We start from the raw sequence: 21,044 nt of genomic DNA, 5'->3' as shown, positions 1-21,044 counted from the left end.
ATTGACTGATTTGTCTTTATTTAAGAGACTTTGAGCCCAGTTCGCAAATTAATAACTTTACTTAGTTTCAATTAGTTATTTATACTTCCAAGTACTTGTTGGCAGTGATGGTTTAAATAATTTGGCTTGTAGTTCAATTTCCAGCACACAAGTTCTTCGAAGAAAACAAGATTTCTTCACGGATGAGTAATGGAAAATTACAATACTTCATAATTTTCGTAAGTATTTAGATTGATGTAATTCACACAAGTATTGTGTTATTTAGTTTTTCTACATATATTTTTTTTGTCAATGGTAATCAAACATCAAAGTAATAAAAACAGGAGAAATGGCTCCTGTTATTCTGAAAACATACGAATGCATACATACAAAAATATTACACAGGATGTGCACTATGGATTCATGTACGCAGTATACCTCAATGAAAGTGCTTGATTACGTCAGATCTGGTTCAAGTCTTAACGTTCAGTTTAATTTTTGGTATGATGAATAGGTGCACGTAAAATCGCCAAATGCGTTGAAGTTTTCAAAGAAGATTTCTTGGAAAAAATTGGTTGGCAGTCTAACAAATTACGTTGATTAATTATTTATTATCGCCCACATTTTGTTCCGGCTATTGGACCATCTGCAGGACTCGTCCTGTACACTGTCTGGTAAACTTTTGTGTCATTCGTTATATCTGACATGATTATTTTCAAATGAAATAACGAGCCTTCCAAATAAACGAATAAGTAAAAACAGTTTTAAAAATTGACACATTTCTTGGCTTAAGGTGAGGATCACCAGTGGTCACTTTAAAAAAAAAGTATTTTCTCAAGCACAAGTTTATAGATACCAGGGTTGGCTTAAGTCTGAAAATGCTACTCAGTGTTCACTAAGTAATCAAGCAGCAAGAAACAATTTCTAATCAACTTGTTCGATAGATTCCCTGATTACTGCTCAAGAAAATCGAGAAGAATGAAAGACGGCCATTGTGGCGGACAGCTTGATACTCAGGCAGTCTTGTCCATAAAAAATAAAACATGTGTTAGTAGTACACATTTTCCTTAGTTTTACATATTTTTATTAATTCAGTTTGAAATGTATTTTTTAGTTTACATTACAAACAAACAAAAAATAAATTTGGTCGAACTAGGTGGCCTTTTTGTCATATCAGGGTTACATCGAGTTAGACCTTCAATATCAAAGTAGACTTCATAAGCTTTTTTGATTTAACCATTTTTTTTACCTGTATTTTCAGTAAGGAACAAATAATATTGCTTTGAAGTCATCTTGCTTGTTAGTATCGTTAACTTACAACAATATTATATTTTCAATTTTGGGACACTTTTTGCATAGTAACATTTGAGTCTACATATAGAGGTGCAACCTTACTGAGGATTTGTTTGGCGGCAAAGGGGTGTAAGTCAGTAGTTTAGTGGTAAAGGGGTGTAAGTGCCATTAATAAAAAAAACAATTTTCATATTCGAAGAAAAACAACGTATATAATGTTTCTGTGCATCTCCAATGGTGGAGTCACTCGATAGTAGCATATTCGAGGCGATTCCGAACTTTTTAGATTGTTGTTGATTTTTTTATAAGATGACAAAGTTTACGTCCATTATCTCAAAATCAGGTTTTGGTCACTTACACCCCTCTGCTTCTGACCCCCTCATTTGTGATGAGTGAGGTTTCTATAAGAATTTTATTAGATATGAGAAATTACGAAATTACTGAATAAATCCTAGGAGTAACTCTTTGGATAAATTCCTGGAGACTTTTTCTGAGCCATTCCTTGACCAGAACTTAGAAAAATTGATAAAGATGTGATCATAGCAATTTCAGGAAAAAAAATTAAAATGTTATTCTGGAAGAATCCTCGGAGTTTCTGGGGCAATTGTCAAAAAAAACGTGGATAATTTCAGTAGAAATTCTTGAACTATGCCTCGAGTGAATCTGTGGAACACTCTTGGAGTAATTCTTGAAACAATTTTTGAAGAAGTTCTGATAGAAATTTCCGACAGTACTTCGTAGAAATTCTTCGCTGAAATTTCTATGATTTTTTGATATCTTTATAAGATTACTAGGAGAAAACTCAGACGAATTCCTAAAGGAAAACTCAAATGATTTCTTAAAAAAATCTGTTAAGATCTCCGTTGGAAGTTATGTCACAAGTTTGAATGTATTTAATAAATGAATAAATGTCTCAACATCTAAGATAGTTACATGGTTTGCAAAGCAATGCAATTGTTCAATTTATCAAACCTTACAAATGTTTTCTACGAAATACATCGCCATCAACAAGTTATAATCAATTTTATGTTGTTGTGAGTTTTTTAGTGATCTTTGCAGACAGTTGTTAATGCGTTTCTCCAGGCATTGCTCTAGGATATATTTTTCAGAAATTCGTCCATAGATTTCTGCAGCAGTACTTCAAGGAAATCTTCCAAGATTTTTTTCAGGTTTTCTCCAGAAATTTTCACGTAAATCTCTCAATATGAAGTTTCTTCAGGTTTTTCTCTAGCTGGTTCAAAAGAAATTCCTCAAAGATTCCTTCAAGAAAATCCTTCCAGAGATTCAGTCAAACGTGTTTCCTAAAACTCTAGATTTTTTTAGGAAATTTAACAAAGGGTTGCTCCTAGAATTCTTGCATTGATTTTTTCCAAAAATGTTTTAAAAAATACAAATTCTTTAGGCAGGTATTGATTAGAAAATTTTTCCCATGGATTTTCTCAAAAAAAAATCATTGAGAAGGAATCAGGAATTCCTACAGAATTTGCTCTTTCATTTCCACTAATAATTCTACTGGGATGTCTTTGAAGATCCCTGCAGAATTTGTTCAGACATTCCTGCTGGGATTTTTCAGAAGTTCTTCCAGAAACATCACAAAAATTACTGAACAACTCTATAAGGAAGAAAGAAAAGAAATTCTATAAAAATCCTGAAGATTGTTTAAAGAAAACTTCTCAAAACTGTTGAAGATACCTCGAAGTTATCTGTTGATCAATTCCTACTTGAATGCCTTGGAAAATACCTGAAGAAACACCTTGAGATACCTGCTAACTTCTCTGAAAAAAAAATCTTGAGAGACTTCTAGAGGAACTCTGCAAGCGATGTCTGGAAGGGTTCCCGGAAAATCCGTAAAGGAAGTTTTGAAGGAACCTCAATAAATTCCTGAGGGATCCCTGGAGAATTTTCTTAAAAGAATTTCTGGTATTACCTCTGGAGGAATTCTCCGAAAAAAATCTTATACAATTTCTGAAGGGATTTCCTGGGGGAACTCTTTCAAGAACCACCAAAGAAAAATAAAAAATAAAATGAAGAAATCTTTGAAAAAATACCTGGAAAACTGAAAATTCCCTGTTTTTACAGAAAATTGCTTGAAAATAAAAAACAAAACTTGAAAAATACTAATGAATACTGAGAGAACATTGATAAAATTAAAAAAAATCCCTGAAGGAAGGTCTGAATCAATCCAAAGTAATGAATATTTTAATACTTGAAGAAAAAATTGGAGAAACCCCTAGAGGAGCTTCCAGAAGAGTCTCTTGGGAATTTCTATAGGAGTTTACAAATAAACGCTCGAAAATATCTGGATTCAAGCTATAATTTCCGAAAAGTTTCTAAAAATATGCTGGATTTATAAAGGAAAACCTTAGAGAAATTTCTGAAAATTTCGAATATTTGTGAAAAAAAAATTCTGAAATAGCATCTCTTGAAGAAACGTTTGAAGGAATACATGAAGCAATACAAGCATGAACTAATGCTGAAAACTTTGAAGAAATTTCCTATACAATCTTTTAAGCAATTCCAAGAAGACTTCTGGACTAGTTTTGAGAAATTCCTTGAGAAACTTCAGAAGAATCCCCAGGGGGAATTTCTGAAAGAATCTCTGAAGAAATCCCTGGAGAAATTTTCGAAGAAATCCATGGACAAGGATGCGTTCCGAAGGGATACTAAGAGGAATTTTTCGATGAATTCTTGGAATCCACAAAGGAATTTCTGGCGGTGCACCTGGAGATAATTCCGGAGAGTTCTCTTGAAATTTTAAAAAGAATTCTTGCCGAACCTATAAAAGTAATTTCTGCAAGAATGTCCTTTCCAACCCCGTTGGAACGTTATGCCACGAAGAAGAAGATATCTTAACATTGTCATACCTGCCATACTACCAAAATTACTACCAAATCAAGTGAGTACAGATCGTATGTAGTACTGATTGACATAATTAAAATCAACCCCAATAATAAAAGTAGTGTCCTTCGGCCGTAATATAGAGCAACTGCATATCTTGTACAAAAAAAAAAAAAACGACAAGAGACCATACATAACAACCACGAATCCAAATGATAACCCAGTATTTAAAATCTGCTAGAAACATGCAAGCGACCAATCTCTGCCCCCTCTCTGCTCTTGCGAGGTACCACTTTTAACCCGCTTTCAAAATGTAACGAACCACGAATGAAGAGAAAAAAAAAAAGCTCCCTAGAACATGCCATCGAGATTAGTGCCATGGCTAGTAAATCTTCAAAGGTGGTTTGAAAAGCTGCCCATATTACGTTACATGTTGCTCTCTTTCAGTATTCGTACATATCTCTCTTCCTCTTTTTCTCAGTGTCATATAATAGAAATTGTATGATTTAATGACTTTTGCTACTCTTTTTGGCTAGGTTCCTCCTCATGGTGATGCTTTCCAAGTGAGAATTTCACTTTTCATTTTTTTTTCTTCTGTTTCTTCCTGCCTGAACTTTCCACAAACTGAACATGCAGCGAACGCTTACGAACTGGAACCCCTGGTGAACGACGTCGACGGAGAAAAGCCGCAGCATGAAAAGTAATTATCGTTCAGTGTATCGCCCGGTAGCTTTTACGTCCCTGTGTAACCGGCAGAAGCCGGTATGAATTCCGAGCTGGACAAGGCAGAAGGTTTTTCCGGCTGTATTGATGGATTGAGTGGTTATTCGTTTAATAATACAATTTTAACAAAAAAAAAAAAACAAAAAAAAATAAAAAAAAGGTAAACGCTGATATTGAATATAATAGCAAAATAGATTTACGGACAAAATGCCAAAAGAACAAAAAGTCAAAGAACTCAAGGTCGAAAAAATAAAAGATTGACCAAAAATTACTTGGTAGGAATTTGCCATTTTTTTATTTTTATTTATTTATTTTTTTTTTTTTTTTGATAATAGGCTTGTTTTTTTTTTATTTTACATAAAAGAGCCCTTTTTCCTAAGCCACTATTATTTTCTTTAGATTTTCAAAACTTCATTCTGATACCAGAATTTAATTTCATAGAGATTTTTTTAAATCACCTTTTGACAGCTGGGTAACTGCTTGACAAATCGCTCCCATACACTAATTATAGTCCTTGCAAATTTGAAAACAAAATTCAAAACATAAGAACTATGCAAAAATGTTCATACAATTGCTATAGGCGCACTACTCATGCTACCGTTGGAAAAACCTCTCTGCAATATTGCTTCCTAATTCGCCAAAATATGGTTCCATTTCTGCTGTAACGACGTTTATGGCACGGTGTAGTCCGGCTAAGGGTCTGGCTCATAATTTTAATGCGCTGTATTTTTTTTCCCCGCACATCATCTACCTAGACGTGACGGGCCGCTGGTCGAGCACAAACTGAAGGCTTTCAAGTCGGAAAAGGAACGATATGGATTCGAGCCGGAGCAGGACGGTGGAGCGGCCCTGAGGAACAGTGCCGCCATGGATAGCGCCTGGTACAAGGAAGTGCTGGAGCTGCGGAAGAAGGCCGGCGAGTACAGGGTAAGTTGATTTTTGCATGGCGGAGTAGCTTCGATTTGTTTTTTATATGGTCTTTTGATGTAAAATGATCTGACCCATACAAAAATTGTAATTCCAAGTATTCTTATTTTAATATTTCCTTGATAGGATTTCTTTCTGAAAGCATTTCCATGTGATATTTCTGCAGTTATTGCTCTTACGAGTTTTCCAGGAGTTCCTAGAGGAAGCAGGAATTGATTGAAGAATACCAGAATCTTCAGAAATTTTCAAAGGAGTCGCAGATAATTTCTTGTTGAAACACGAAGAGAAATTCCTAGGAAGATCCATAGAGGAATTCTGAAAGAATCCCTGAAAAAAAGTCACTCGTTGGCCAGGGCCCGTGACGTAGTGGCTGTACGTTTACTTTATAAGTGGATGGTCATGGGTTCGATCCCAGCCCCGGCACTTCCAATTTTTCGTCAGTTGCTCTTCCCCCCGAGACCGGCTGACACTTGACCATCTTCTGAGCATATGCTCTAACGGACATGGAAACTTGGATACCGACTAACGGCAACTCATAATTGACCCCCAATCGGACTGGAAAAGGAACAAGCGCCACATATCGACATCCTCGTGCACATCATACCATGGACAGGGTAGAAAAGTGACAGCAGCGCAACGGCAACCAGTTTAATATAGTACACAGAGAAAAAAATCTACTCAGTGGCTGAGTTGGTCTAACTCAGAAATCGAAAGTTTCCGTTAAAAGTGGGACAACCCATTGCCAAAGTTTTAACTGAGACTGAGTAAGAATACAAAGAATTTTTCGATTTCTGAGTTAGACCAACTCAGCCACTGAGTAGAAATTTTTCTCTGTGTAGAATTAGAATAGAATCAATTTAGGCGCTGTATGAAGTGTAAAGTGCAGCTACCAATTGGAATTGCTCACGCAGTGCCCTAGTCGACAAAAGAGCTGTACATTAGGAAGGAATCCTAGCAAGATTTGCTAGAAGTAATTTCAGAGGAATTTTTGGATTCCTAGGGGATTCATTGAAAAAATCTTTAGTGGAACCACATAAAGAATTTTTAGAGAAAACCCAGCAGGCATGCTTAGGGAATTCACATGAGGAATTTGTTTAAAAATCTTTCGAAAAATTCCTATAGATTTGTTGCAAAAATCCCATTGTGCACAGGAACTGGAAGGAACTCTTAGATAAATCCACGGTAAAAAGTCAAGACAAACTCTTGGAAGAATCCATGGAGTATTCTTTGGCAAAATCTCTATGGAATTCCTCCACAAGTGCCAGATAGGAAATTTTTGCTGAGATTTCTCCAAAGGTTTCTCCATCCTCCAAGGTTTGCTGTAGAAATTTCTATCGTAATATTTTTAGATTTTTCTATCTATGAATTTTGCTTGGAGTGCCAGTAAAAATTCCTGCTGAAGGTACCCACCTTCACATTTTTCTACTAGGATTTCTTCTGGAATTCTTGCTAAAATTTCTTGAACTGAGATTTCTTCAGTAATTTCTCATCCAAATATTCCTGAAAGACTTCCTAAAGAAATTGCCTGAGGATTCTCAACAAGTATGCCTGGTGCATTCCTCTAGAAATTCGTGACTGAATGCCAGTAGCATTCATGTAGCAGCAATTCCTGAATAATTAGCAAATGGATTTCTACCTGGAGCTACTGGGTAAATTCTACAAAAAAAAATCTGGAAGAATCTTTGCAGAAATCTCAGCTGTAATTGATTGGGGAATTCTAGTTATAATTGCTGGAGGACTACCCAGTCAACCAGTGGTCGTTAAGATGTTGCATAAGATGATAAAGTGGAGGCGATATGCGTTCATTTTACATGCGCCTAAATGGAGGCACGGCCACCGCATTATCATCTTATGCAACACCTTATACGATTACTGGTTGTCTGGGTAGTATCACTCTAGGAATTTCTCTGAATTTCCTACCGTGAGTTATTTAGAGATTTCTCCAAGGACCAGCAAATCGTTTTGGAATTTCTCAAGTTGAGATGCAGGCTCTGTTTTACTTGGAGCATTATTTTAAAAAGAAAAAAATACAAGAAGGAAAATATATTTTAAGGCAAAAAAAACACATGACTCTTGAAATTGTGCAAATAAAGTAATAGTATGTTCAGAAAACGAAACGAATCATAATGGAAAACACACAGTGTACCGCAAAACAGCTATTTATCTCCGGCCACAGGGACCATTCCGACGTTACGCCTAGCTACGCCTAGCTACGCCTAGCTACGAATTCAGTTTCATTAAAATTCCAATCCATGCGTTGGAAGGACCATTTTGTATTATATTTTTTGATCAAAAACCAACATTTTGTCATATTTTTTGAAATATTGATCAATATTCATAGTTTTTGAAGTGAAATAAAAGTCTTTCAAATGCGATTCTAACCACACAAGTATTTGGATTGAGCTCAAAAACTAAAACAAAAAACTCATGCTCAACTCGAACTTTAGCCCGACCTTCAGGTATCAGTAGGTCGGCTCCAGAGGCACTTTCTCCTCCATTTGGGAAATTTGTGCCCGACCTTACTCTATTGGTCTATTAGAATTCCTCTATGGAAAATTGCAGCAATTTATGAAACGATTCCTGCATGAAATTCTCCAAAAATGACTCCACAAGTTTCTTTGAGCATAAGTGTAGAATTAGGGTGATTCGCTAATTGTTGAACACTACCCAAATGTTGAACAGTTTCTGAATATTTTATTATAAATCTTACTTAAGTAATTTTCATCCAACGTAAACGTATGATGTGGATGCATATACATGTGGGTCACGATATTGCTCTAAATAATATACAAAATTATACATATTTTATGTCAAAAAAATTGACTGTAAATTTAGTACCGCTGATGACACGAAAACTACACAATTCTTAAGATTAATGTTAAGAAATTGCTGTTACGAAAAAAGCTTTGCGGGCAAATCAATCACAAATATCAAAGGCACACCATAGTTAAAAGAACTGGAAGGATGTCCTTAACAGTTTAACATTGTTTAAAATCACATTTTCATTGTAATTTAATTTGAAAAAAATATTTTTCTTATCACACTATCATTATGCAACCATGATCCAATTGTTGAACACTGGCATAACCTACGATGTTAGCATGACTGCTAGAATTTTTTTTTCACTTTACCTAACAAAAACACGAAAACCCCGGAAAAAAATCCGCCAGAGTGAAAAAATATCGGATGTCGGGTCAAAGTCGGGTCAAATTTTATCAAATGTTGGACCACTGTTGGACTCACATCGGATAACTGTTGGGTCTATGTTGGGTTTGGTGGCCAAAATAAAAACAGGTGAATGATAGGTTGATGTCGGGTTATACGTCATCAATTACGAACAAGCTTCAACCGTTCAACAATTGGCGAGAACCGTCCAACATTAGGATGAGCTAGCTTAAGGAAGCGTTCAACATTTGGGTTACAGACTTCCCATACAAATGTTATATTTTCTCTTAGAAAATGGAATTTAAGGGAATACAAATTCAATGGGCAGTATAAGGGATGAGTAGATCTAGACGTTCACTGGATATTTTTCAACTAAAGTGGAATTATGCACGGAAAAACGAACGAAAACCAAAATGCCAGTACTAACCGTTCAACAATTGGCGAATTACCCTAGCATTTAAGTTAAAATACACGTTAATACAAACAAAAAAAAAATTCTTTGAGGATCATCTAAAGGTTTCTAACAGAAATTCGTCAAGAACTCCTCCTAACTATCTCTCGGCAAGGACTCTTTCAGGCATTCCTCCATTTTTTTCATTTATTTATTTATTTATTTGCCGTCTTTAGTTAGAAAAACTACACAGACCGATACTTAATCCTATTTTTAAACTCTATTCTACTAATATTAAAATCAAATTCGTCATAAACAGCATTAAATAATTCACAAGACCTGTCCAGAGGGTTATTACGTCCATAATCAGTTCTATGTCCGGGAATCCATAAAAGGCTAGCAACGCGGAGTTGTCGGCTGGGTGCACGGAAACTGATTCTTTGGAGCAAGCAGCTACAGTCGATGCGGTTGGTCAGCATGTCAAAAATAAACATTCTCCGCAGGAAAGTTTGTCGTTCCGTTAGAGTCTGCAGTCCAATTAGAGCGCACCTGTGTTCATACGGTGGTAGGTTTCGGGCATCAATCCAGGGCAGTCGGCGTAATGCAAATCGGACGAACCGTTTCTGAACATTTTCGATTCGTAGTTCGTGAACACCGCGATACGGGGCCCAGATTTGAACTCCATATTCAAGGCCGCTGCGAACCAGCGAACAATACAATGCTTTTAGGGCGTAGATGTCATCGAAATCAGCGGTATTACGGCGCAAGAAGCCAAGCATTGAATTGGCCTTCGCAATCGTCTTGGAAATGTGCTCATTAAACTTCAGTTTGCTATCTAGAGTTATTCCAAGGTCCTTAATGGAGTAAACTCTCTGCAGCATCGCAGAGTCCATCGAGTACTCAAACCGTATCGGTTCATGCTTTCGGGTGTAGGTGATGACTTTGCATTTTGATGGATTTGTCTGCATTCCATTCATTCGACACCACGATGTCAATCTGTCAATATCAGACTGAAGAGCACAGCAATCCAGCACTGATTTGACTATGCGATAAATTTTTAGGTCATCAGCATACAACAGCTTGCAGGAACACAAATGGTCACACACGTCATTTATAAATAGAATGAAAATTAGAGGCCCTAAGAGGCTTCCTTGTGGTACACCCGAAGGGATATCAAAAACGTCGGATCTGGTATTGCGGATCTTGACAAAGGCCTTTCTGGAGGACAGATACGAATCAATCCAGGTGACTATCCATGAAGGAAGCCCTAGTCGGCTCCTTCAACGATTCCTCTCGGAATTTCTCCATAGATTCCTCCAAAGATTGTTCCAGGAGGAATTCCTCGGATAGATTCTCCAAAAATATATTTAATTAATACTTTATGAATTTCTCGAACAGTTCATTCTTCCAAGGGTATTTCCAAGAATTCCTCGAAGATTTCTCTGAGAGTTCTTACAAACAATCTTTCAAGAACTTATTCAAAAATTTCTCCCAAGACTCATCGAGGAACTCCTCCAGGAATTCCTGAGAAAAATACTTTAGAGATTCTCCCAAGGGTTTGTCCAGGTTTATTTTTCCTCAGATTTTTTTCATTCATTTTTCAAGGGCCTCTCCTGGGCATACTTCAGGATTTTTCCCAAGGATTGCTCCAAACCAATGCCTAAGATATTCATTCATTTATTTGTGCAAAACATTTTTCGATATTTTCTTGGATGATTCCCCTAGAAATTTATCCGAGGATTTCTGCAGGAATACCTCTAGTGATAATTGCATTAACTCCTCGAAAGAATTCTTCCAGGAAACCCTCCACTAGAAATTCTCTATTGAATTCTACTAGGACCACTATCACAATACCTCCAGGACTTCAACCAAACATTCCTTAAAAGAATTCTTCTGAAATTTCGCCAGGAATTTTAGCTGATATACAGAAGTTTCACTAAGAATTCCTTTAGGAATAACTTCAAGACTTCCTCCAGGAATTTCACAAGGGGTTTCCTCCAGAAATTTTACCAGTAGCTTCTCCAGGAATTTACACCAGCATTTACATAAGGAATTTCTCTAGTGCTTTTTTCGGGAATTCCTCAAAGAACTCCAGCTCGGAATCTACTTGAGAATCTTTCAGGAATTACTCACATAATTCATCCAGTTATTCTAGCAGAGGTTTTGCTTTTAAAAAAAAATCAGGGGTACTTTCATAAATTAACACACGATCGCATACGCCGTTGAAAAGTAAGTTACAGTGGAGGCGATACACACAACACGTAGTTAAATAGAAGCATGTACGCATATGGCCTCCATTTTAGCATCCTCTTCTACATCAGATACGATTTCATGTTGGCTGGGTAGCTCTATCGGAAATTCCTCCACGATAACTACTAGAAACTTTTCAAGAAATTCTACAAGGAAACCCATCAGGCTATTCTTCAGGAATTCCAACAAGAAATCCCTCAGGAATCGTACTTGTCTAGAAATTCCACCAAGAATTCCTGCAGGATTTTTTTTCCAGGAATTCCTCCAGTTCCCCATTAACAATGATAGCTGAATAATTGCTAATTCAGCCAATCTTTTTAAAATTAAGCTTATTCAACCTTTGTACAGCAACAATGTTTTAAAGGAATTCTTTTGGGAATTCCTACAGAAACTTTTCTAGGAATTCCTTCTGGATTACCATCTGGGATTCCACCTGAAATTCTTGAAGGAATTTAATCCGAAATGCCTGCATGACTTTGAGCAGAAGTTTCTCTAAAAATTACCTAAAATATTTCTCCAGGAATATCAACATAGATTCCTCCAGAAATTCCACCAGTATTTCCATCAGGAAGTCTTCACGGAATTCCATCTGGAATTCTACTACGATTTCCACCAGATTTTATTCCATAGAAATTCCAACAAGAATTCCCCTGGGAATCCCTCTAGCATTCCAGCAATCTTTCCAGGATATCATCAAGGAACTCCATAAAAATTCGGTCAGAAATTTATCCAGGAATTGTACCAAGATTTTATGGAGCAATTTCCAGAAATTGCTTCATCAAGAGACCGTTAAGACATTCCATCAGTTTTTCTAGGGGAATTCTTCCTCCAAGAATCCCTCTACGATTCCCTCCAGGAATTCCACCAAATATTCTGCCAGAAAATCTTTGCAAAACATTTTCTGGGATATTTCTTCAGAAATTCCAACAAATAAACCTTCGGGAGTTCCTCCAAGAAATCTTCCACCAATGCTTGCAAAAGTTTCTTCTAGAATTTCTTCAGGAGTAACCGCATGATTTCTTCCAGAAGTTCTACCAGGAATTGCGTCAGAAATTTCTTCAGGAATCCTGCAGAAATTTCACCAAAAATACCTTTACGAATTGCTTCTGGAATTCTACCACTCCATCTGTTTTTTTTTCTCCTGAAATTTCAACAAGGATTACTTCATGAATTTTACTTGGAATCCTCCTAGGACTTCCACTAAGAATCCCTCAAGAAATTCTGCCGTGATTTCCTGATGGTATTCTGCCAGGAAATCTTTAAGAAATACTGCAAGATATTCTTTCAGGAGTTCCTTCATGAATTCCTCTGGAAATTCCTCTAGGCATGTCTCCAGGAAAACTATCGAGAAATTTCTGCAGTATTTCTGGAACTGGTAGAGGTTTTGGAAGAGCCCTTGGTTGAATTTCTGTAGGAATAATAGAAAGTAACCCTGGTGCAGTTCCTGGAGGAATTCTTGGCGAAATACTAGGGTATTCGGGTAAAATTTCTAGGTAAAAAAAACGTAGTACCTGGAAGAATTTTTGGTGGGGTCCTGGTAGAAATTCTGAAGAATTTAAACTAGAATACCTGAAGGGATACATACCTGGAGAATTAGAGATATTATTGGTGAAATTGTTTGAGGAAATCCTCATATTACGGTGGCTCTCGATGCGTATTTCATTGAGAAATTTCTGGTGAAAATCTCAGAGGAACTCCGCTTGGATATTCTGGGGGAAAATTTCTGGAGGTGTTCCTGAAGAAGTACCTGGTAAAATTTCTGGATGAATTTCTGGAGAAATTCATAGCGGAAATCGTTGAAAAATATATGTAGGAGTTCAGGGATTCCTTGTTGAATTCCAAGTGGAATTCACAATGCATTCCTGATAAAATTCTTGAAGAATTTTTAATTATTATACCTCATCGAATTATTGGAGAAATTTTTAGTAGAAATATGGAGAAATTCCTTTCAGAATTCCTGTTGGAAATCTTAAAAAAAAGTTGTGGTGGATTTAATGCAGGAATTTCTGGTGAAATTCATAGATGAATTCCTAGTGCAATTCTTGAAATAATTTTTAGGTGGAATCCTCCAAAATATTTCTGATTATTATTATTACCTTATTATAGAGATTTGCAACCCATGGCTGGTTCATCTCTTATATATCTGATGAAATTCAAGGTGAATATTCTGGTGGAATTCATGAAGAAACTCCTGACTGAATTCCTGGAGGGAAGACAAAAGAAAAACCTGGACGAATTTTTGGTAAAATTCATCCAGAATTTCTAAATTTTTGGTAGTATTATCGAGAATTTCTATAGAAATTCCTATTGCTAATCCTACAGAGATTTCTGGTGAAATTCTTGGATAAAAAACTGGAAGAATTTATGTCGAATACCTGGTGGAATCCTTGGAGCAATTCTTGGTAGAATTCCCGAAGTAATTCTTGGTGAAATTCTTAGAGGGATGGCTAGCGGAGTTTCTAGATGAATTCCCAGTGGATATTTTTGACGAGATTTTTGTAAGATGAATGCTGCTAGAGATTTTTTTCTCGCATCCATTTGGAATAGGGGAAATTACCTATTCTCGACCGTTTTGTTCTCTTCGTCTTTGGGGTTTTTTTTTTTGAAACCTATTGAACTCAGAGTTGGTCTCAAATCCTTCCCAACTAAGCTGAATAATATGTCCAAGTTTCAGGCAATTTGGCTGACAAAAACCCCCTATGACGAAGAGAACAAACCTGCCGATAATACCTATTGTCACCCTATGTTTCAAAAGTATTATCGTAGAATTGCCATGTTGTCGTGTTTGATTTATTCGTTTAATGTTTGTTTAACAAACATCAGTTAATGTATATGCGAAAGTTAGATACCCCAAGTGCACCGCGGTGTATGATCCGAAAACCGCTGGTTTAGTGAATGTACGTATGTATGTATGTATGTATGAATCTTGGTATTCACTGTAGTATCCAGCAACTATTGTTCAATTGCTTTTAACACTCTCAATGCTTTATAAATAAGATACATATATGTTGATTATTGATATCGAAGAAAATTTGGTAATGTGCTATCATGCCCAAAAGTAATCCTCCTGCGAGCCTGGTAGATAAATTCATGTTTTATTTTCAGTTTCCAGAAACCAGTAGTACATATTGCCCTTTACTGGCATTTTACCAAATTTGCTAATACGTCTGAAATATATAGGAAATACTTGTAAGTCACAAGTATTGTGGATTGGCGTCTAAGCCGAAAGAGAGATGGGTTTGTGAAAAAGAAGTATTCACGGTGTGGCTTCGGAGTAAGTTTGGCTTTCTATTCCGCAGAATCATTACCTGTTCTGTAGCTTAGTTGGTTAAACCAGCGGTCTAGCAAATATGGAGTCGTGGGTTCGAATCCCACCAAAACGCGATTTTTTTCACAATTTTCATTTCTCAATTTGGTGTCTTCAATCCAGAACGTGCCATAAACAATTTGCGGTATTTTTTGTTTGCGAGAAAGGTTTATTTTTATGATTTTGTTTGTTTTGGTTTTCCAATATTTTTGATAAATACTTGGAGATGCCTAGTAGTTTATGTCACCTGTTCAATGGTATTATTTTAAGCTGCAGAAGTAGAAGCGTGTTTTAACTTAATTCAAACGCTGAAAATCTCGTAAATAGAGGTGTATAAAATATCACTCAATTATTTTATGTGCATTTTGAATTTTATTTAAAAAATGCATTCTCTACATCTGAAAAATCTAAGTGGTCTTACCATTATTGTAAGCAGTGTATCAACTGTTCTTCATTCTACATCATACTGTAATAAACCATCTGTGCCGTTTTCTCATTCCAGAACCGAGGATGGGGTGGAGAAATCAACCCGGACCTGTTCAACAAACAGCAAGAACTCTGGGACCAGGTGTCCAGGCGAAGCTCGCTGAGTGCCCTATCGTTGGCGTCCAGTGTAAGGTAAGCAACGTATACGAACGATAGATGGATGCTACTTACTCAAACTAACGTTTTTAATGTATGAAAAGTGCTGACCATTTGTTTATACTGAGGCATGCATTCTAGTAAACGTGTCCTATCTTACAAAATGGAAAAGTAGTTTCCGTGTACAGCCATAGTCTTTTCTCAGGCAGAATAAGACGTGAAACCCGCTGATTCTTTTAAACCTCTAATACCCAATCCCGCCTTTAGACGGGGTATAGTTTGAGCATTTTTATAATTTTTGTTTCGTGGAAAATCATTTTTTTTATATTTTTGGCTGATATTTAGGACTGTTCTGTATATCTCAAAATGGTTTTTGGTGTATTTTAAAGCGTATTTACATTTTTCAAAAATCATTGAAAAATTGATGTTTTAGTCACCTTTTAGAAGTCATTGTTTATTTTGTACTGAATCGCTACAATTAACATATTTTATTTTTTTCCCAAATCATTCTATCCTTGTTTAATAGTTTAAGGAAATTGAATACACTCTAAATTTTTTTTCCTTAAAATTACACGAAAAATAAAATTTTCTGAGAAAAAAATTTAAAATAATAATATTTCAACAATAATCATAAAATCTCAAAATGTTTTTATCTCAAAAAATCCGTTTCCTAAATTGGCTTCCGGGAAAAATATAAAAGTGTGGGGATGTTCAAAAATAAAAATTAGAAAAATCAAAAACTGAAATTCACGAAATCGAGAATTAAAAAGAATCATCTTCCAAAACATGTTTAAATCGATTTTAGATGACGAAAAATGATATTTGGATCAAAATCAAAAATTTGGGTATTAGAGGGTTAATACAAATCTTCTATCTTGTTAAAACGGTAATAAACTGTCGCGCGATTTTTTGTGCCTATTTTCATCCACATACAAATATTTGTGTGTTTGTGTTATGGATCAACTAGGGCCATAACTCAAGCCGTAACCTCTTTAGTTTTCGAATGTTTCCAATTCGTTCTATTCTAAAATAAACGAATACCTACGACAAACATTGTTTCGTTGTTGTTGATGTTGTTGTTATCATATGTGCGCATTTCTAACGAATTTTAAAACCTTTGTTTTAAATAGGATGAAAACAAGACTATCCTGCCGAACCTCCTGTTCAAATTCAATCATCCTTTTTCCTATTTTTATGTCTGACGAATAACACTCATTCTTCTTCCAGACCGATCACCAAGGAGGAAAAGGAAAAGGAAAACAACAAAAAGAGCTCTCCAACGAAGCCGTACGCTCCCGGTCGCGGCAAGATCCCCGGAAGTGCCCGACCAGTAGAAATAGGAAAAACCCTTCCCGATGGGCTGGCATTCTCACGCAGCCGCAAGGATAACATCCGGCACCATCTGGAGCGCACTACGGGAGCCGATGTGGTGGAGGAGGGCGCCCTTCTACCGTCACCCACCCGGGAAAAGCTAATGCCGGCCATTCCCCGTTCCAAGGGGGACAGTCCCCAGCGAGGAAGTCCGCAGAAAACGGGCCTCTCGCGCCATGGCAGCCCCCAGAAGGGAAGTCCCCAGAAGAGCAGCCCCAAGAAGATGTCCAGTAAGGGTGAGTTACGTCAGAGTTACCCAGAAAAGAGCTTTGGACTCATATTGGTTTACATTTTAGGTCGATCGCAATCGGTCGGACCAGCCGTAGCGACCGACAACAGCGTTGCCAGCGTCGGAGGAGGTTCGCCGAAGCGTCAGATCCGCTCCGGAAGCACTGCCACTGCCTCAACGGCCGCTTCGGCAGCCAAAGCGCACAACAAAAAGACCCCTACGACAGCTACAGCTCCGTCGTCGCAACCGCCAGAGCGCCGACCCAGACCGAGTAAGTAGCGGTTTTCCGAGTCTTCGTTCGCTCTCTAGACTATCTCTCCCTCAGTGTATTCTTGTAGTCTAACCTTTTTGGACTCTTAGAGCGCCCCTTTATCCCCCTTTATAACCCTCGGTAGATTGTCCATTTTTTTCGTGTAGTCGGAGCGGATCTCTTTTTTTATTCTGTTTAGAGAGTTGTTTTGTTTATTTTAACTCATCTTTGCGCGTTGATTGTTTTAGTTTTGTTTATTTGTACATTCTTAAACAACTCTTCCCGAAGTTACTGTCGAAAAGCTAGTTTTTCATGATGAACAAACCGCACGACAGGAAACGGATATCACACAAACACACAATACACACATGAATCAAAAAAGGAAAGGGGGAAACATCACACACTCTCGAGTAGTACACTTCCTTTGTCTAACCAACCGAACGGAAACCGAGAAAAAAAAATTCTACGAAATCCCTTCTCAGAATGTAGAAAGCATGCAGTTCTAGGCCGATGTACACAGCATGAGTCCGAGTTGTACCGAGATGAAAACACTTTTTAATGTTTTGTAGTATCCCCACTTGCCCTCCCCCTCCTACCGATCATGTACCCCATGTTTTGAGTTCCATTATCGGCACCATTGTTTGTTTTGTTTTCTTTAACTTTCATCCTATCACCTTTAATGTTTTGAATTTCCAGTAAGGTGAAACAGTTCCGTTAGAGTCTTTGATGTGGTGTTCAATAACGATCTACTGTATTCAATCAACATCCAATATAAGGGGCCGTCCATAAACCACATGGTCATTGGGGATGGCTTTGGATTAGGGCAAAGACCACTGTCCGTACAAAACTATTAAAATTTTTGTATAAACAAAAACCACGCGGAGGGGGGTTTTTCTGAAAATTAAAAAAAAAACGAAATCTTTACCAAATTTTTTGAAGAAATCCTTGGAATACTTTAGGAATCTTCTATGATATTTCTAAAAGAAACTCTGGTTCCTTTTTTCAAAGAGAATCCATAAAGAAACTTTTCAAGTAATTTGAGGTACAATTCTTGTAAAAACTCATGTTGGAGTTCTTAGAATAATCCTTTAGTCTACACCCTATTGTCCATAAAAAAAACCGAAAGTTTGATTTTTCGATATGAAGCTTTCTCTCTGATATCTAGTAATCGTGAGCTCCGGATGTTGGAAGAGTGAGAGATCCTTTTGTATAGTGAATGCTCATATGATGTTTTAATTAAATTATTTGCACCCTCATATATGTAAAAAGTTACTTGTACATTCTTTCCACATGATGTGCTTCCCAAAAGTGTAAGGAAACCCACCTTTTTCATTCTGGTTAATCACTCATGTGCTACAATGCTTTCTGGAATTTCTCTGCGAATTCCTCCAAGACTTTTTCCAGGGATACCTTTAGAAAATTCATAGTTTCCTTCCAATTTTTTTTTTCCAAAAGTTTTTAGAAATTATTTTTGTAATTAATTTACGAACCCTTTCATAAAACACTTCTCGGATGTCTTCCAAACTAGCTCCATAAATGCCTTCAGAAAATCACCCTTCAGAAAGCCTTCCGCGTATTACTTTTGAGAGTATTTTTTTGAAACATCTTCAATAGATTCCAAACTTTCTCTAGAATTTCTTTCATAATTTCCTCTAGAGGATTTCCAGATTTTTCTATAAGAAAACCTCTGGAAAACTCAGATAGATCTCCATAGATTCTTTCCAAATTCCGTTCGAGAATTCTATCAGGATTCACCTACGGATTCCTTTAGAAAACCAAGAGCTAAAATTCGTTGCAGAAATTTCTCATAGAATTTCTTTAGGAATTCTTACGAAGTTTCTATACAAAGTTTATCCAAAGATTTTCCAGAAATTCTTTATGCAATATCTCCATATATTTTCCAATACTATCTCTAAGAAACTTTCTATGGATTCCTTCCAAAATTGCTTCAAGGGTTCCTTCAGAAATTACTCGAGGAGTCCGGCCAGTAAGTTTTCCTGAGATTCATTCGGAAATTCATACAGGTATTTCATCGAAAAAGTCTAGCAGAGATCTACTCAGGTATTGATCTAGGGATTCCGTTAAAACTTCCCGCAGGAACTCTTTCAGAGATGCTTGAATTTTTTCTTCCAGTTTTTCAGGCAAAAATTCCTCCAGAGATTCCTGAAGTAGTTCATACAGAGATTTCTTCAGAATTTTCTCCAGATATTCCCTCATGTATTTTCTCAGAAATTTATCCGGAATCAGCTCGAAGAGTTTCTACACGTACTCTTGAGGGATTTGTTCAAGTATTTCCTCGGAACTTGTACGGTGATTCTTCTAGAATTATCTTGAAAGTTTTTTTCTAGGGATCTTTACAAAAGGCATTTGTTCAGGTATTTAGGATTTTTTTTTCCAGAAATACTCCAAAAACAATGTTGAAGGATTTTTCTAAAAGTTGACCTAAAAAGTCCTCAGTAAGCTTTTCTATGAACTTCACCAGGGTTTCCCGAAGAGATGCCACAGGAAGTTCTTCAGAAATTCCTCCTGGGATTCCATTAAGAACCTCTCTGAGATTTCTTTAGATTTTCCTCAAGAATACTTCCTAAAATTTGTACATGAATTTTACTGGAGAATTCTTCCAAAATTTCTTCAAATTCTTTTTGTGTATTTTTTCAGGAATTCCTGCTCGGTTTCCTTCTGAAATTCCTGCAATTATAAATATCCTCAGAGATTTCTTCTAAATTTTAGGGATTTTTTCAAGAATAAGAGCAAGCGATTTCTACAAAATTTCTTACAGAAAGTTTTTAAGCAATGCATCTACAAATTTCTTCAAAAATCCTACAAATTTTCCTTCGGAAATTATTCCAAGGGTTCCTCCGAGAATTCCTCGACAAATTCCTTCAGCGATCCTGCTGAAATTGTTTTAGATGTTCCTTCATGTATTTTTTTTTCGGAAGTTCGTCCAGAAGTTGCACAACAAATTACTGGAAGTATAATTAGGGAATTCCTCTGAACGAATTTCGTAAGAAATCTCTGGAGGATTGTCTGAATGTATCCCAAAAAACTATATGTTTAATTCGCAGAAAATAATCATGGGAAACTTCTTCAGTAACTATGAAAGTAGTTGAAAAAATGCTTGAGAAATATTTGGAGGGTTTCCTTGCGAAATCCGTAAAGGGATTTTTAAAGTCATTCTTTAAAAATATCTTCAGATATCCCTGCAGAAAATGCACCTAAGAAATGCAGAAATATTTGAAAGAAATTCAGAGACAAAAAAAAGTCTTGGAGAATTTTTTAGAAAACTACTGAAAAAAAAAATTTCAATGCATCTTTCAAAAAACACCTGGAAGAACTCGAGAATTCTCTATAGACGTTCGCAGAATAATTTCTTCTTGATAAATTTCTTGAAAAGTGTCAAGGAATAGGTTCTGAAGTAATTGCTGCAGATATTACTGAGAGAATCTTTGAGAAATTCCTGATACATCACCGGGAAAAATCTAAAAAAGTTTTCGAAGAAGGGGCTACCTGGAGAAAAACATACCTGGAGGAACTTTTGGAGAAACACCTGGAGAAATTTTCTGAACAGTAGTGAAATTTTCAGAAAAACTCCTGTAGAAGCCCTGAAGAAATTCCTGAAAGAATTTCTGTAGCATTTAAAATATATGAACATGAATACATTTAAAAAGGGAAAGAATCCGTTGATAAAGTACAAGAATTTTTTTCGAGAATAATCCTGGTATAATTTCTTGAAAAACTT

General features: G+C 36.5%; 1 protein-coding gene across 7 annotated transcripts in view; it reads left to right on the top strand.

The window, feature by feature from the left end:
• Positions 1-21,044, top strand: part of LOC109429334 (serine/arginine repetitive matrix protein 1) — a 497,632-nt gene that overhangs the window by 433,086 nt on the left and 43,502 nt on the right. For all 7 annotated transcript variants that reach the window (XM_062846750.1, XM_062846749.1, XM_062846752.1 and 4 more), the window contains 5 exons: positions 4,747-4,810; positions 5,589-5,760; positions 15,376-15,491; positions 16,683-17,062; positions 17,123-17,326. In XM_062846750.1, the coding sequence (XP_062702734.1) occupies positions 4,747-4,810; positions 5,589-5,760; positions 15,376-15,491; positions 16,683-17,062; positions 17,123-17,326 (936 nt within the window). The remainder of the gene's footprint in view (positions 1-4,746; positions 4,811-5,588; positions 5,761-15,375; positions 15,492-16,682; positions 17,063-17,122; positions 17,327-21,044) is intronic.

The sequence above is a fragment of the Aedes albopictus genome, chromosome 1, assembly GCF_035046485.1.
Source record: "Aedes albopictus strain Foshan chromosome 1, AalbF5, whole genome shotgun sequence".
Lineage (NCBI taxonomy): Eukaryota > Metazoa > Arthropoda > Insecta > Diptera > Culicidae > Aedes > Aedes albopictus.
The sequence above is the reverse complement of the archived record's forward strand: the minus strand, read 5'-3'. Positions and strand labels throughout refer to the sequence as shown.